Here is a 15,912-nt window from a genome sequence, read left to right as displayed (position 1 = left end):
AATTATAAACGATTCTAATGATGAATAGAAAACATAATACTGTTACAGCAAACATGCAGCACCTCAGACTAGCTTATATTTATATAATTACATCACAGCTGTTGCGAATTTTATGATATTAAATTCTCACCATCATTCATAAAAAAGTTATCGGGTGAGTAACACGTTTCAACGCTGATTCTACTCGCATTTGGTGTTTTGAAACATTTTGAACCCTTTTAAGGGACCGTTCATATGTCGCGTCTAAAAACGCATGGAAAACGCGTCCGTTGCTATTAGATTTTTAAAAAATGTACAGCTCTGATCAGAGATTCCACCATCTTGGCTGAGCTTTGTCCTGCAGATGGCGCCACGCTCTCTGGACCATTCCGTCTATGACGTATTAGAAAACATAACCTTTTCACAGTTTATTTAGTTAATTGTTTAAGGCCATTTTGCGATTTCAATCATCATGCAGTAACCAGCATAACCCTGAACACCTTCACCCCACGGTTCATAAAGTTATAAATATGGATATTTTTTCGTTCAAAAATTCATCATTTCGCTTCAGAAGGCCTTTATTAACCCCCTGGAGCTGTATGGATTACTTTTATGATGAATGGATGTGCTTTTTTGGGATAAAATAAAAAACGGCACCATTCACTCCCATAATAAAGCTGGGAGAAGGCAGGATATTTTTTAATATAACTCCGATTGTGTTTGGCTGAAAGAAGAAAGTGATATACACCTAGGATGGCTTGAATGTGAGTAAATAATATAATTTTATAATTTTAATTTTTTGGGTGAACTATCCCTTTAAAGAAGATTAAAGCAAATAGTCCAACACCGTGGTACAACGAGCACACTCGGGCCCTCAAGAGAGCAGCCAGAAAAATAAAGTACAGCTGGAAGAAAACAAAACTAGAGGTTTTTCACATTTCATGGAAAGAAAGCAATATTGCATACAGAAAGGCCTTAAAAACGGCTATCTGCTTATTTTTCAACTCTCTTAGAAGAAAACAAACACAACCCTAGGTATTTATTTGATACAGTGGCTAAATTAACAAGAAATAAAGCTTGAATTTCTGATGTTTCCAAACAGCACAGCAGTAATGACTTTACCAACTTCTTCACTTGCAATATTGATGATATTAGAGAGAAAATTATAACCATGCAACCGTCTACTACATTATTGCATCAGACAGTGCACTGTAGTGTCCTTGAGGAAAAATTCCATTCACTCATTGCTATATGAGAGGAAGGATTGTCTAAACTTGTTAAATCATCTAAATCAATAACATGTATGTTAGACCCTATACGACTAAGCTACTGAAAGAAATGCTGCATTAGAAACAATGAAAGTTTACAGAGTTTCAGTAACAGTACTACATTAAACTACTATAATTAATGTTGAATATAATGTTGAATATAATGGGGCAATATTTGTGGGTCTTGATAATGCCAAATGTCTGATTTTACCAGTAAAAAGGGTTTACATTATTTATATGTATAGTACAATTCTGTATTTTCAGATTCAGAATCATGAATATTTTTATTCTGGTGTCACAATTGTTTTACTGCATTAAAGGTATAGTTCACAAAAAGTGAAAATTATTCCATGATTTACTCACCCTCAAGCCATTCTCGGTGTATATGACTATCTTCTTTCAGACGAACACAATCAGAGATATATTTAAAAATATGTTTGTGAATGGCTGCCCATATTTTGAAAAAAAAAAAAAAAAAAAAAAAAAAAAAGCATTCATCCATAAAAAAAATTAATCCATACGACTCCAGGGGGTTAATAAAGGCCCTCTGAAGCGAATCGATGCGTTTGTGTAAGACAAATATCCTTATTTAAAACTTTATAAAGTAAAATAATGAGCTTCCGGGGCAACAGCCATACGCATTTGACGTACGTCCAAAAAACTTTAACTTCCGCGATGTAGTACACTACGCCAAGACGTACTACGCTATGTACTACGCTATAACACGTAGTACATCATGGTGTAGTGTAGAACATCATGCGGAAGTTAACACTTTTTGGACGTACGCTGAATGCATATGGCTGTCCTGCTGGAAGCTCATTATTTTACTTTCTAAAGTTTTAAATAAGAATATTTGTCTCACACAAACGCATCGATTTGCTTCAGAAGGTCTTTATTAACCCCCTGGAGTCATATGGATTCTTTTTTTTTTTTATGGATGGATGCATTTTTTTTTTGTCTTGTCAAAATCTGGGCAGCCATTCACAACAAATATATAAACCTTGGAGGACAAAATATATCTCTGATTGTGTCTGAAAGAAGACATATATACCCAGGATGGCTTGAGGGTGAGTAAATCATGGGATAATTTTTGGGTGAACTATCCCTTTAAGAAGGTTTCAGCTATCCTAATTCTTATTTCATGCTAAAATTCAGTGACACACCTAGTCAATTGTTAATTTACATACAGAAAGTTAAAGTAAATCTTGAAATATTCTAAATTCTTTATAAAGTAGTATGTATAATTAAGTTATTGAAAATTTGTTAATGTTTAGGAAATAAATATTATTTGAATTTCATTTTGCCAAGGAAAATATAAAGACAAGGCAGAACTGTTTGTCTACAAGCAACACATAGCAGAATTTCATTTCAGAATCCGCATTTTAAATGAATCGGGTGAACCATTACGCATGTTGGACTGTGTGCAGCGCTGCACAAACCGATCAGTGTATGACATTAAACTACTGCAATTCAAAAGCATACAGAGCCATCTGTTCTCTAATCGCTCTCACGTTACTTTGATGTCATGCACCAATCGGTCTGTGCAGCGCCGCTTCAAGTCGAACAAGCCTAATGATTCAATGGACCATTCATAAAGAGAACCATTTACTTCACTCCTGAATGAATCAGCCGACTGAACGAATCAAATGAATTAATGACTCAAAGACTTAATCAATAAGACATTTACCGCCACCTACTGGCAGTTTTAGTTTCTTTTTTTAGAGTATGATTTAATTAAAAAATAATTTAGTATTTCCATAGTAACAAAAAAATTTAAATGTATAGTTCACCCAAAAATAAAAAATTCAGTCATCATTTACTCACCCTCATGGTCCAAAAGAGTATGTGTAATAAATTCTGTTGAATCAAATAAAATATTTCTTGCTGAAGCTAAATATTTCTTGATGAAACTTTTGTGCAATCTATCTTTGAATTCATTAAATCCCAACAATAATTATATTTTAGCATTAGAATCACTACTGTGACTAAAGAGCTTAAACATACTGGTGTGGATTAACCATAACAAAAACATAAAAAATGATTTTGGTAATGACCAATACTGTCTAGGGCAGACCATGTACACCCTTTCATGGAAACGGTATTCCCGGTTGGCCTCTTTCAGCGGGATAATGCGCCCTGCCACAAAGCAAAAATGGTTCAAGAATAGTTTAAGGAGCACAACAACAAGTTTGAAGTGTTGACTTGGCCTCCAAATTTCCCAGATCTCAATCCAATTGAGCATCTGTGGGATGTGCTGAACAAACAAGTCTGATCCATGGAGGCCCCATCTTGCAACTTACAGGACTTAAAGGATCTGTTGCCAACATCTTGATGCCAGATACTACAGCACACCTTCAGGGGACTCAATGGGTCAGGGCTGTTTTGGCAGCAAAAGGGGGACCAACAACACAATATTAGGAAGGTGGTCATCATGTTATGCCTGATCGGTGTATCTATATATATACCGGTTATATTACACATATATATAACAAAGGTTGTTATATATTAAATATAAACCTTTCACCAGTGCAATATATCAGTAAACACTTATATACATTTACAAATACAATCATCTAAACCACAGAGGAACTTAACCATTTCCTCCATTTGTTCTCAAAGATTTGCATTTGCAGTCGAAGTATATATTTGCGTCTTTCCATTTCTCTAACCTCTGTTACTATTTGGAGCCAGTCTTCTCTCGTAGGTGGGTCTTCCTTGTACCATCCCCATGTTATTGCCTTTTTACTTGTTGCCAGTAAAATATTAAATAATATTTGTCATCTTTTCCAACCTCATCTGGAATATCTCCCAAATATAAAACAGAAAATGATTTTGGTATATGGAGAGTGAAAATACTATTAATAGTAAACCATACAACCTCCCAAAAACTATTCACCTATGGGCATTGCCAAATAATGTGTGTATAATGGGCTTTTTCTATTTCACAGTTCCTCCAACATGAGTAAGAGGTTCTCGTTTATAATTCCTAAAGTCTTGGTGTGATAAAAAAGCGAGTTAGATTTTTCCAACAAAACTCGCGCCATATTCTTGAGCTTGTTGAGGTATGTGGGATAGTACATATTTTATTCCATTGATCAGGTAATAAGGAAATGCCAAAATCTGGATTTGTTTATCCAAGTGAAGTTCCTTTACCTTTGTAAACCAAATTTTCAAAGTAAATTGAGTTATTGGATTAATATTTTGAATTTTCCTTTGAAAAGTACAATTTTTTTCTTTTAACCTATTAGAGCTTGAACTGGTATCCCCTGAAACTCACTTTCAATTTCCTTCCAGTTTGTCTCCACCTCTAAATCACACCAACACACCAATGGTCTCAGCTGAGCGGCATAATAATAATCTTTCAAACTGGGGAGTGACATGCCACCCTTACTTTTCTCCAATTGCAATGTTTTATATCTAATTCTTGGTTTGTTTCCATTCCAAATTAATCTAGAGATTTGTTTATCCCATTTTTTAAACTGTTTTATGTGGTATTTCCACAGGAAGTGATTGGAAGAGGTATAACAGTCTCGGAAGTACATTCATTTCAATCCAAGTGTGGTAGAGAAGACCAACGCTTAAAATCTTCTTTAATTTTTCCACTGATTATATTACAGTTCTTTTTATGTAACTTTGTTAAATCTTAACCATACACCCAGATACTTAATTGATTTTTGATTCCAATTAATATTTAATATTTGTCTAAATTCTTTTATTGGACTGAAACCAATTGACAACATTTGAGTTGTTTTATTTATACCCCGAGAACCGTCCATACTCTTCAAGAAAGTCAAATAGCTTAAGAAGTGATATATCTGGATTAGAAAGATAAACTAACACATCGTCAGCATATGCCATTTTATGTTCTACTTTATTAATAGTAATCTCTCCAATTGTATTGTTTTCCCTTATTGCCTTGGCCAGAGGCTCAATATAAATTGCAAATAATAAGGGAGAAAGAGGGCACCCCTGTCGAGTCCCCTTTCTAAGTTTATCTTTTTTGTAAGGCCACCGTTTATTTTAATCCTAGCTTCTGGCCTGAAATACAGGGATTGGAAACTTCTGACTGATTTTTCTGAAAAACCAAATCTCAGTAGAACCTGAAATAAATGTACCCAGTTCACATAATCAAATGCCTTTTCTGTGTCCAAGCTAACTAAAGTTGCTTTAATGTGATCTTTTTTGATTTGTTGTGATGTGTTCTTCTAATATTATCATGATCTCATGATTATCTGATGATCTCTAATAAACCCTGTTTGATCTACATCTATCAAATCAGGTAGAAACGTCTCAAGTCTTTTCGCTAAAATGGAGGCAAATAACTTGTGGGCTACATTCAAAACTGATACAGGTCTTTATGAACCACACATGGTTTTGTCCTTTCCTTCTTTGGGTATAATTGAAATAATCGCTTCCCTCCAAGAAAGGGGGATAACTGCTTCTTTAAGGGTCCAATTAAATGACGTAATAAGAAGTGGTTAAATCTCTCTTCTAAATGTTTTGAACCACTCTGAAGGCAAACCATCATTACCAGGCATTTTATTATTCTTAAGATTATTTAATGCTATATCTAGTTCCTCCTGTGTAATTTTTCGTGAAGTTTTTTTTTTGATTCCGTCCAATAGAAGGAAGGTCAAGAGAGTCTAAAAATGTTTTAATTGAATCACTATTTACCTGTGACTGTTGTGAATATAGGGATTTGTAATATAATTCAAATGCCTCTTTAATCTTATCCAGGTTATACAACATGCCTCCTGAGACAGGGTCCTGGTATCTTATAGATTGTTGCCTTACGTTGTTGTTTTCTGAGTTTCCATGCTAATCATTTAGTTGCTTTCACACCTGTTTCATAAAATGTTTGTTTTAGAAATTTTAGTTTTTTCTCTATATCCTCCTTGTAAATATCATATATCTTAATTTTAATATCTTTAATCTGCTTCAGAATCTGGGAATCATTGCTAATTGCATGTTTCTGTTAGACGCTGTAATTCATCTTCAAGATTCTTCAGTTCAGTTCGCAGTTCTCTTGCCTTCTTCAGGGCTGTGGTAATGGAAATGATTTTACACCGTAATACCGCCTTGGCTGCATCCCATAATTTTGGGGGCTTACTTCCCCATTATGACTGTTCTCCATATATATTTTAATTTTTGATTTAATTTGTGTCACCACATTCACATGGCCTAATATGCTTGTACTAAGCCATATTTTATTTTTTATCTATATTTTATCCGTGAATTTATCATTTAATCACCTTTTTTTAAGGTTCCTAATATTGTTTTGGGAGTCTCCTACAATAGGTTTAAATGCATGCAAGTTCAAAAAACACTTTCATTTTCTCATAATATACATTTAATTTCGCCTGAGTAATCAATCTTTTGTAAATGACTCGTTTGAAGCAGTTCAGAGAATCAGTCTCTCTAAACCCCTCCTTTCCGTGAGCCTACACTGCTCTGATTGGTCAGATGGCCCAAACCTTTGTGATTGGTCTATTGCGCGCACCGCGCACCGCTCGCCCATTGCTATAACTGAATGACAGCTATCAATCCGCAAGACATTTTGTATACAATGTATGGACAGAAAAGATAGCATCGATTTTACTGTATCAATTCGAGCCTACGATGAAATGTCTGAAGTAGTTGACCAACCAGAAACTGATTCGCAATTACGACTGGAGTAAGACGTTTCTATATGACGTTTCTTCGTCATAACTATTAACAAAGAAAAATGGCTATATCATTGTTTGACATTACAAGGGGTGTTTACTGTTTACAAAGAGAATACTTCAACTAGTTAACGTGGACTAGCATCTTAACATCCTATTACAATACAGAGCTCCACTCTATTGTAATAATAAAAATGCAGAGGAAAAAAAACAGTTTGTTTTGTATGTTGTAAACTCCCACATTAGCCGAGCACAAACGTGAATAACTGATAATGCATTACACTTTGTAAAAAAAAGTCGTTCTCCATCCTTGATCATTACTCCAGTAATAAGACCAACAAGCTGCATTAATAAACACATTTTTAGACAATACTGGACCCATATCTGAATAGCAGAACTACAGAAACGTGAGTTAGCCGGTTAGCAGGAGACATACAGACCAGGGTGTACGTTACACAACATAACATACAAAACTATGAATTTTTCCCTGGCCTCTGCGCGTGCAATAAGTGGGCGGGCAATATGCTAATGTTTTGTTGTGATGTCACAACGAAACGGCTTGGGATTCGTTTTACAAACGACTCGTTTAATTGACTCTGAGTCAACTCTTACTTTTGAGAGACAATAACTTTACATACCATGTCTGTCTTTGTTAAACATAAAAAAACAATCCTACTGTATATACACCGTGGAGTGCTGAATAATGAGAATATTTACGCTCCAAAGGATGAAGATCTCTCCAGACATTTATTAATCCCAAATCTTCTAATGAATTCCTACAAATTTTGGATTGTGTTGTCTTAATTCTCTTACTGTTGGATGAATCTAATTGCCAGTTAAGAACAATGTTAAAAGTCACCATCAAATATTCCAAAAATACTCTGTGATCACAAGATCAAAAATTGTGTTAAAAAAAACCTGTTTTACTTCCAGGAGGTGCATAAATATTTACTAGAGTAACCAGATGCTGATCCAATTTTCCCTGGACCAAAACATATCAGCCTTCTTTGATATCTCTTTCAGCAAATCGAAATTTATAGAGTTATGTATTAATATGGAAACACCCCTTTTATTGAACTTTCTAAAAGAACTGTAAAATGTTTGTCTATACCCGTATTTTTTCAGCTTATGTTCAGATGGAGAGAGATGAGTTTCTTGCAAAAATATAATCTAGCTCTTTTCACGTTTCAACTTGGCTATAACCTTACTCCTTTTAACTGGGTTATTTAACCCATTTACATTTAGCAAATGCGATTTTAACATATCGCAGCATATCATATCTAGCAAGCTTCTCCCGTATGCGATTGTGAGTGCTTCTTCTTACTTTCTGCCATTGGGTATGTCACGTCAACCTTTCTTCCCACCGGCGTTAAAATCCCTCAGATATCCCCGTCAAATCCACTGCATACCCCCTTATGTTCAGGTCCTTTGACGCCTCTGCTGTGCTGTCATAAAGCTGAGGTCCTGCCTCCCAGTGGTTTTGCATCTTGGCAGGGTAAGGGGTCTGAAATTTTGTTATCCTTAAGGACTCTTTTAACTTCTTTGTATTCCTTGAGCTTTGCATTAATTTCCACTGGATAGTCGTGCACGAAGAAAACTGGTCTGCCCTCATGTCGTAATTCTTTTGCCCATGCTGCATGTAGGACAAGATTTTAAGTACTGTATTGCAGGAAATTGACAATGATCAATCTCAAGGTGGCATCATTTTGAGGTCTAGAGACCTATGTGCACATCACTGAAAACACTAAAGGTACTCATTAATTTTATTCATAAGTTGAAATTAGTTATTTTGGCATTTTTCAGAGCGATTTCTGTCTTCTGGTTTGAAAAGCAAAGTCAGAGCAACGTCACAAAATCTGACGTCATCGTGTACTACTGGCAAGATCCGGAGTGCTGACTGGCTCCAGTATGGGCTGGTCGAACATGCTGACGTCAAGAGTTTCAAGCGGTTCACGGCATTTATTCATGACGAAAAGCTCTTTCAATCCAATCACTGCGCTGTAGTATGCATAAGATTATAATTGCGGTATTATGCATGAGGAAGTATCACTTCTCTTGCCTCTGTCTCCGTTGTCATTCAGAGACATGGGTCGTAGGTGCTCGTTTCCTCAGTGCTACAACACAAAAATTCGTTTTCCTGCGACGCGACCAGAGCAAAAGTTTGGGTGCAGGCGGTTTGTTTTGCTGTTGTCCGCCAGCACAAATGGAAAACATGTTCGCATGAGATCATATTACAGCGGAGAATTCAAATGTCACAAAAGTGCTGTTCCCTTGCGACACTACATGAGTACTGCGTCGTTCCTCTTATTAATTAATACTGATTATTAATAAGACAAGATGCAATGGGGAAAACTCCTTTTTCTCCGATTCTGAAGCCTTTATACAATCACGCAGTGTAAACTGCACGGCCATTGGTTCATGAAGTTAAAGTAAACGAACCAATGACAGCGCGGAACGTGCAAGCCAATAATGAGCGAGCCCACCAAAAGGGGTGGGGTTTCGGGCTATATAAGCAGCCGTCTCACGACGGCAAATCGATTCATTCTCCTTCAGCGACGCAGATATCATCTCTTCGCTTGATCTACGAGACTTGAAGTCGCTTTCACCTGCAAGCAGCTGGAATTTGTCGCTGATCATCTCGTCGCTCTGCAGCAGTTTGGTCAGCTTGCCTCTCCCTGCTCGCCGCTGTCTAGCAGCCGCCGCCTACGAGCAGCCTGCAGCTCTCTCATCGCTCTGCCAGATCGCTGCTCTCAAGCAGTTTTTATAGACGTATTTCACACATTCTCCTGCACCAAACATGAACCAGAACGGTGTATGCACACATATTTCATCATGTATTTTTCAAATGAATTATATGTGCAAACTGGACACTGATCCAGTGGTGAATCTGAAAGCGATGACATGATTATTCTGATACACAAAAGACAGACATGTTGTCGAAAATTCAAAGAAGAATGGACAAAAGTAACTATGTCTTTATTCTTTCTGTGTTAAACTATGCGTCGTTTATCATGAGACTGTAGTGCTTGTAATGAAAGTATTATTAGCCCTTTTAAATATTCTTGCACATTTCACCCTTGTGCTTGGGAGTTTACATGCCCATTTTCACAGAGCTTTCCAGCTCAGAGGTGTGAACAACCAGGCTAAAACAGGGGGGGTCATGAAACCCTTTAATTTCGACCGGGAAAATAAGCTTTTTTTAATGCTATGTGAGCGTAAGAAAGAACATTTATGAGACCGTTAATATCAGATTTTGCTGGCGATTTGAAATATGCTATTTAAATGGGAGTTTAGCAAACAGTTTTTGAGATTTCAGAATTCCCCCATCCAAGTAGATAGGACTTGGTCTTGGATGCCTAAAATATAGTTGCCCAAAATAGTTGCTCAGAGGTGTTGCAAATATGGCCACTAAGTAAATAGAGTTTCTTTGAAAGGACTTTGTTATAAAGCAATAGAGCCATTAGAATAAGAGCTTCAAAGAAAGTAATAAGAATCTTTCAAAAGAGATCTATTACTTAAGCTTATACTATGGGGCTGTTGAATGCTCGAATCTGATTGGTTGACCAACGTTATAAGGTGTGCAATTATTTTCAGAGAAACACACGGCTAAAGTAGTTCTAGCAGGTCTTGACCGCATTGCAGTTCCATTTCACTTCACCAAATGATTTCAGTATCAACTGCGTTAATAATTGTATCAACAGTATTATTCAGCTATCAAGGCTCAAGCCTTCGTTACTAGTTCTGAAATGACATTTTGGAATTGGCAACGGAGGCTTGGGATGAGATGTGTAAGAAATTAGTCCCACACACAAGAGTGTTTTAACGACAAAAACCTGACAAATGTCTTGAAATACAACATCAGAACAGTGTCTTGAGGTGTGGTAACTGTAGTATAAGCGGGAAAATTGACTCCGGGCCGTTGAATTCTTTTCTCCGCTTTGCGCCGTGGCCGCATTACCACCTTGGGTGTGCATTATTTTCTAAGAATTCAAAGGCCTGTTGTCAATTATTCCTTATATAACAAATCTGTGGAAGGTTAGGAAAGGACTGAGAGGAATTCAAGATTTATCTGTATCCTTTACACACACAAGACAAACTTCAAACCTTCTCAGCCGTCTGGAAGTATTCCTTCACAAGATCTTCCACTCTCAGCTGTAAGACCTCAGAAGTGGGACGAGAGAGAAGCGCTCCAAAATCCACACCTTCTTCTGCAGAACATACACAGCACGATTCAAATTCAAATATTAAACTAAAAATGTTCCTGTGCATATGCAGTCATTCAAGATTTTCAATTAAGCATTAAGCCACAAGCAATGATTTCTAGTGGCAGTAGTGTCACTAGAAAAAGTAAAACTTAGTGAAACTGTCATCATCTACTCACCCTCAAAACAAACCAATATGACTGACTTCCATCAAACAGTTTAAGAAATGTTGTTGTATTGGTTGCCATTTTCCATGTAATTACAATGAATGGGGCCTTTCAAGCTTCAAAAGGACACAAAGGCACCATAAATTTATCTCAGAAGTGTCTATATATTCTCTCATAAACACACTTAGAAACACACCTGCAATTGTCAAGTGTTCTTTGAAGCTTGAAAGCCAATCTGTGTGGAATTCACAATTTAGGGCAGGATACTGTAAATTCATATACATGGACAAGAGCAACCAGTATTCTTTAAACTTTCTGTTTCTGTGTTCCACAGAATAAAGAAAGTCATACAGGTTTGGGAGGACAAGGAGGAGGAAAATAATGCCAATATTTATTTTGGGTGATCTATTCTTAAAAAAATATCACACATAACTCCTCTCAATTTTTCATTAAACAGTTCTAGTCTACATGCTGACAAAAAAGTTAAGAGAATTCCAGCCACTGTTGGCTTTGAACACTAGGCTTTAACACTTGAACAATTATGTATTATGCATAAGTATTATGACTTTCTCAATTAGTATTAAACTTCTCAGTTGAACTGCTTAAGGCTAGGCAATATGAAACACCTAAACCCTGATATGCGTAATTTTAATCATGTCAGTGATACACATCACCTAATAGTAACTAGGTTTGTCACTACACTACATATTACAAATTGAAACTAAAAACCTTATGACTTACTAACTTCAAATGACAATTATTACAATATATCCAACTTTTCCCACACACTATACAGTGTAGTTTTATAAAGTGATGTATACCATATAGCAAATCTCAACTGTAGATGCATGCTGGTATTCTGCAATACTGTAATTAATTATGCAACAGCAAAAATTAATATGCAACAGTATTTCTCTGAACTCACAGCATCTAAATTCCCATCAAGAATCTAAATTCCCCATTTAAACCAGTAGTAAAGGTATTGTTAATGGTTATTAGGGTAATTAGTTCTCACTTTAGATTAGGTCACAGAAAATCGGAAAATTCATTAATTAAGTGCTTTAAAACAAACTTTATTGGACATTAATTGCAATCATATTATGTATTCCTTAAAATGATTAGCCTATAAATACATTAAGAATACACACGTGTACTGGGTTTCTATGTTTTATGGGGATTTACATAGAAGTACTGATTTTTATACTGTATAAACTGTATATTCTCTCCCCTAACCATAACCCTACCACTATTTTAACAACGTGATCTTGTGAATTTTTGTATGTATTTTTTTCTAACATGCATACATTTACTCACATTTGCATAGACACAAAAATGTACAGTATTGACTTAATGAGAGCATTATGATTTTTATTTATTTATTTTTCTAAAAAGTGGTCATGTTTAGCTTTGGGGATAAGGTTAAGACATTATATATTAAACCAATATATAGATTATAAAATAGATAAAAATGAAAAAAAAAAAAAAAAACCCTTTGGTGCAATCAATCATGATTAATTGTACACTTTTTGTGAAATTAACCATACACCATTTATCTTGTTTAACACATTCATGTTGTCATAATTTTCTATATCCAGCAAAGCAAACCGTCAGATTGATTCTCACAAAACTATTTTCTGCAAGCTGTTTTCAGGGTAAATTTAGGTGTCTTTCCCAAAAAGGACACTTGGAGACTTTGAGATATTAAGGATTTTGAATTAATCACATGCCCCAACATTAACAGCCCTATTATATATATATATATATATATATATATATATATATATATATATATATATATATATATATATATATATGTGTGTGTGTGTGTGTGTGTATGTCAGGGTTACATCTGTTTTGGACTTTCTGTTTGTTTTGTCATTTGTCACATGTCCTCCTTTGTTCAGTTTTTCCCGCCATTATTTAGTTCCCTTGGTTACAGATTGAGTTCAGGTGTTAATTATCCTGTTAAGTTCCCTTTGTTTGCTGTGCATATATACCCTGTGTTCTCCCTCTGTCTCTGTCGGTTCTCGTTTGTATGTAGAGTGGTTTTTCCTGAGTTTCTCCTGTTATTTGGAAGTAAAAGTCTACCTTCCTGTATTCTGCCTCGTCTTGAGAGTTCCTTACCACCATTATGTGATTATATTTATATATATATATATATATATATATATATATATACACACACACATACATACACACACACACATTAGGTAGTCAGGCAAAATGCCTAATACCGCTGTCGCGGTGTTAAATACAACCCAGTCACATGTGACACTTGTCTACAAAGGGACAGTTTGCAACATTGCTCAGTACACATTTACTGTTACATTTATATAGGCTATAAAATTACCATGAATTTCCATTTTAAACTAAGCAACAATTATTATCCCACAGTATGACTGAATTAACATTTGTATAATTCCAATCACAATATCAACAAAAAGCTGTTCTGTAAAAACAAAACAAAAAAAAAACAAACAAAAAAAACCTTTATGGGGTTCGCTATCCAGAAAGAGTTTTTAAAAACACATCTGTAATTGAGTTGAAAATGTTGTTCATGGTGACAAAGAATATGAGTGTGAAGTTTGTACCATTTTGTTTTGTTTGGAAAAAATTTGATTTCTTCAATCATTGAAAAAAATAAATATTTAACAATTAATAAACATTTATGACAAAAATACTATGACATGTAAATTTAATTCCTTCATGTCTACGCTTTAATGTTATAGCCAATTGTCTAGAATTAAATCTGAATTGTACGAGTTCAATTCAGAAGTCTGAATTATGCGACTTCTCTTTGCTTTTAGTCAGCCTCAGACACTCCTCTCCTAACAGATATGGAGGGTTGGGGAGGGACAGTTCAGTAGCTTCACGGTGGTGGTGCAGGACAGTATAAAGGTGTAAATCGCTCTCTTTCATACGGAGAGTGTCAGATAGCCTTACTTGATGATGAGTGTTTTAACTTACAAAGAAGGCAAAGGCAAAGTTTGTTTCTCTGTGTCCAAATGTATCTGAAGTTATAAATATTGTAATGGATTTAAAGGTTTTACATATTAATGTTTAATCCATTGAAGTGTTCAATCCAAGCTTTTCAATTGGTTTTGTACGTATTTAGAATGTTTGAGCAGTGTTATGTCAAGAATTGGCATTATAGTCTAAACATTAAAGCTGCAAGCAGTGATGAAAGGGCCCTCACACCCGGGCTCACCGCCACCCGTTGGCCTTAGGTAAACAGTGAACAGTGGGCTACATGCATGTAAGTGAGTAAATACAAGGGAAATATGGCAAAGTCATTTTAAAGTGCCGTCATTTTAAAGTGCCACACTTTAACAGGTGGCACTTTAACTGTAACTGAATATTGCCATGTAGATATCTTCAGGCCAGGACTGTTATCAAACATGTTAAGTTTGGAGCAGGTCAGATCCTGAGTTACAACAACTTCCTGTTTCGTGGCGTTAATCGCATACATTAGCACTTAGCCAAGTGTTGCATGATTTAACGTGTTTCTAGTCTGTTTGGCACTTTGTGGCATATTGAAATGTGTTTCTGGGAGTGAATTGCAGTGTAAAGCATGCCATTTCCTGTTGCCGATAGGTGGCGCTATGACTAACTGAATATTGGCATATAGATGTCTTCAGGCCAGGACTCTTATCACACGTGAAGTTTGGGGCAGATCGGACATTGTATGCCTGACTTACTACAGTTTTCTCTTTCATGACAAAACATTAGACTTTGTCAGGCCGCCACGGACACGCCCTTCAGCAAAAACTCAAGATCTCTGCAATTTAACATCATTAAGGCCTTTAGATTAGACTGTCCAAATATGATGTTGATCTGGTTAAATCTCTATGAGGAGTTAATCATAGTGTAAAACATGTCATTTCCTGTTACCCACAGGTGGTGCTATTACTATAACTGAATATTGCCATGTAGATGTCTTCAGGCCAGGACTCTAATAAAACATGTGAAGTTTCAGACAGATCAGACATTGTATGCCCGAGTTACAACAAGTTCCTGTTTCATGGCGAAACATCGAAGTTTGCCAGGCCGCCACGGACACGCCCTTCAGTGAAAACTCTAGATCTTCGCAATTTAACTTCTCAAAGGCCTTTAGATTAGACTGACAAAATATGATGTTGATCTGATTAAAGCTCTAGGAGGAGTTTGTTAAAGTAGAACGTGTGGAAATGGCAAAAACTGCCAAAATTTTGCAGAGAAAATTCAAAATATCTCACTTCCTGTTGGGTTTACAGATTTTGCACACGCAGGCTTTTTTGTAGGTATTGGGCTGTTACATCTGTCTACCGAATTTCATACCAGTACGTGAAACGTAGCGCGAAGGGTGCTTAATTGAAATTTTGTAGGTGGTGCTATCGAGCCATTTTGCCACACCTAATTCTAAAACCCATATCAGACGTCAATTTTCACCACTTCTGACGTGTGCAAAGTTTCATAAGTTTTCGAGCATGTTTAGGCCCTCAAAAATGCGATTCATTTCAGAGAAGAAGAAGATTTGGACGAGCAATTACAATAGGATCCTCACACCATCGGTGCTCATTACAATAGGGTCCTCACACCATCGGTGCTCGGGCCCTAATGAACTGCTGAGGAGCGTGTCAACGAATGCGAGTGG

The 15,912-nt window shown here is 36.1% G+C and overlaps 1 protein-coding gene across 7 annotated transcripts in view; it reads right to left on the bottom strand.

Annotated features, from left to right (window-relative positions):
* The window catches only part of mre11a (MRE11 homolog A, double strand break repair nuclease), a 152,219-nt gene that overhangs the window by 17,453 nt on the left and 118,854 nt on the right, over positions 1–15,912 (bottom strand). For all 7 annotated transcript variants that reach the window (XM_051862123.1, XM_051862116.1, XM_051862122.1 and 4 more), the window contains one exon: positions 11,015–11,118. In XM_051862123.1, the coding sequence (XP_051718083.1) occupies positions 11,015–11,118 (104 nt within the window). The remainder of the gene's footprint in view (positions 1–11,014; positions 11,119–15,912) is intronic.

This window comes from Ctenopharyngodon idella, chromosome 15, assembly GCF_019924925.1.
Source record: "Ctenopharyngodon idella isolate HZGC_01 chromosome 15, HZGC01, whole genome shotgun sequence".
NCBI lineage: Eukaryota > Metazoa > Chordata > Actinopteri > Cypriniformes > Xenocyprididae > Ctenopharyngodon > Ctenopharyngodon idella.
The sequence above is the reverse complement of the archived record's forward strand: the minus strand, read 5'-3'. Positions and strand labels throughout refer to the sequence as shown.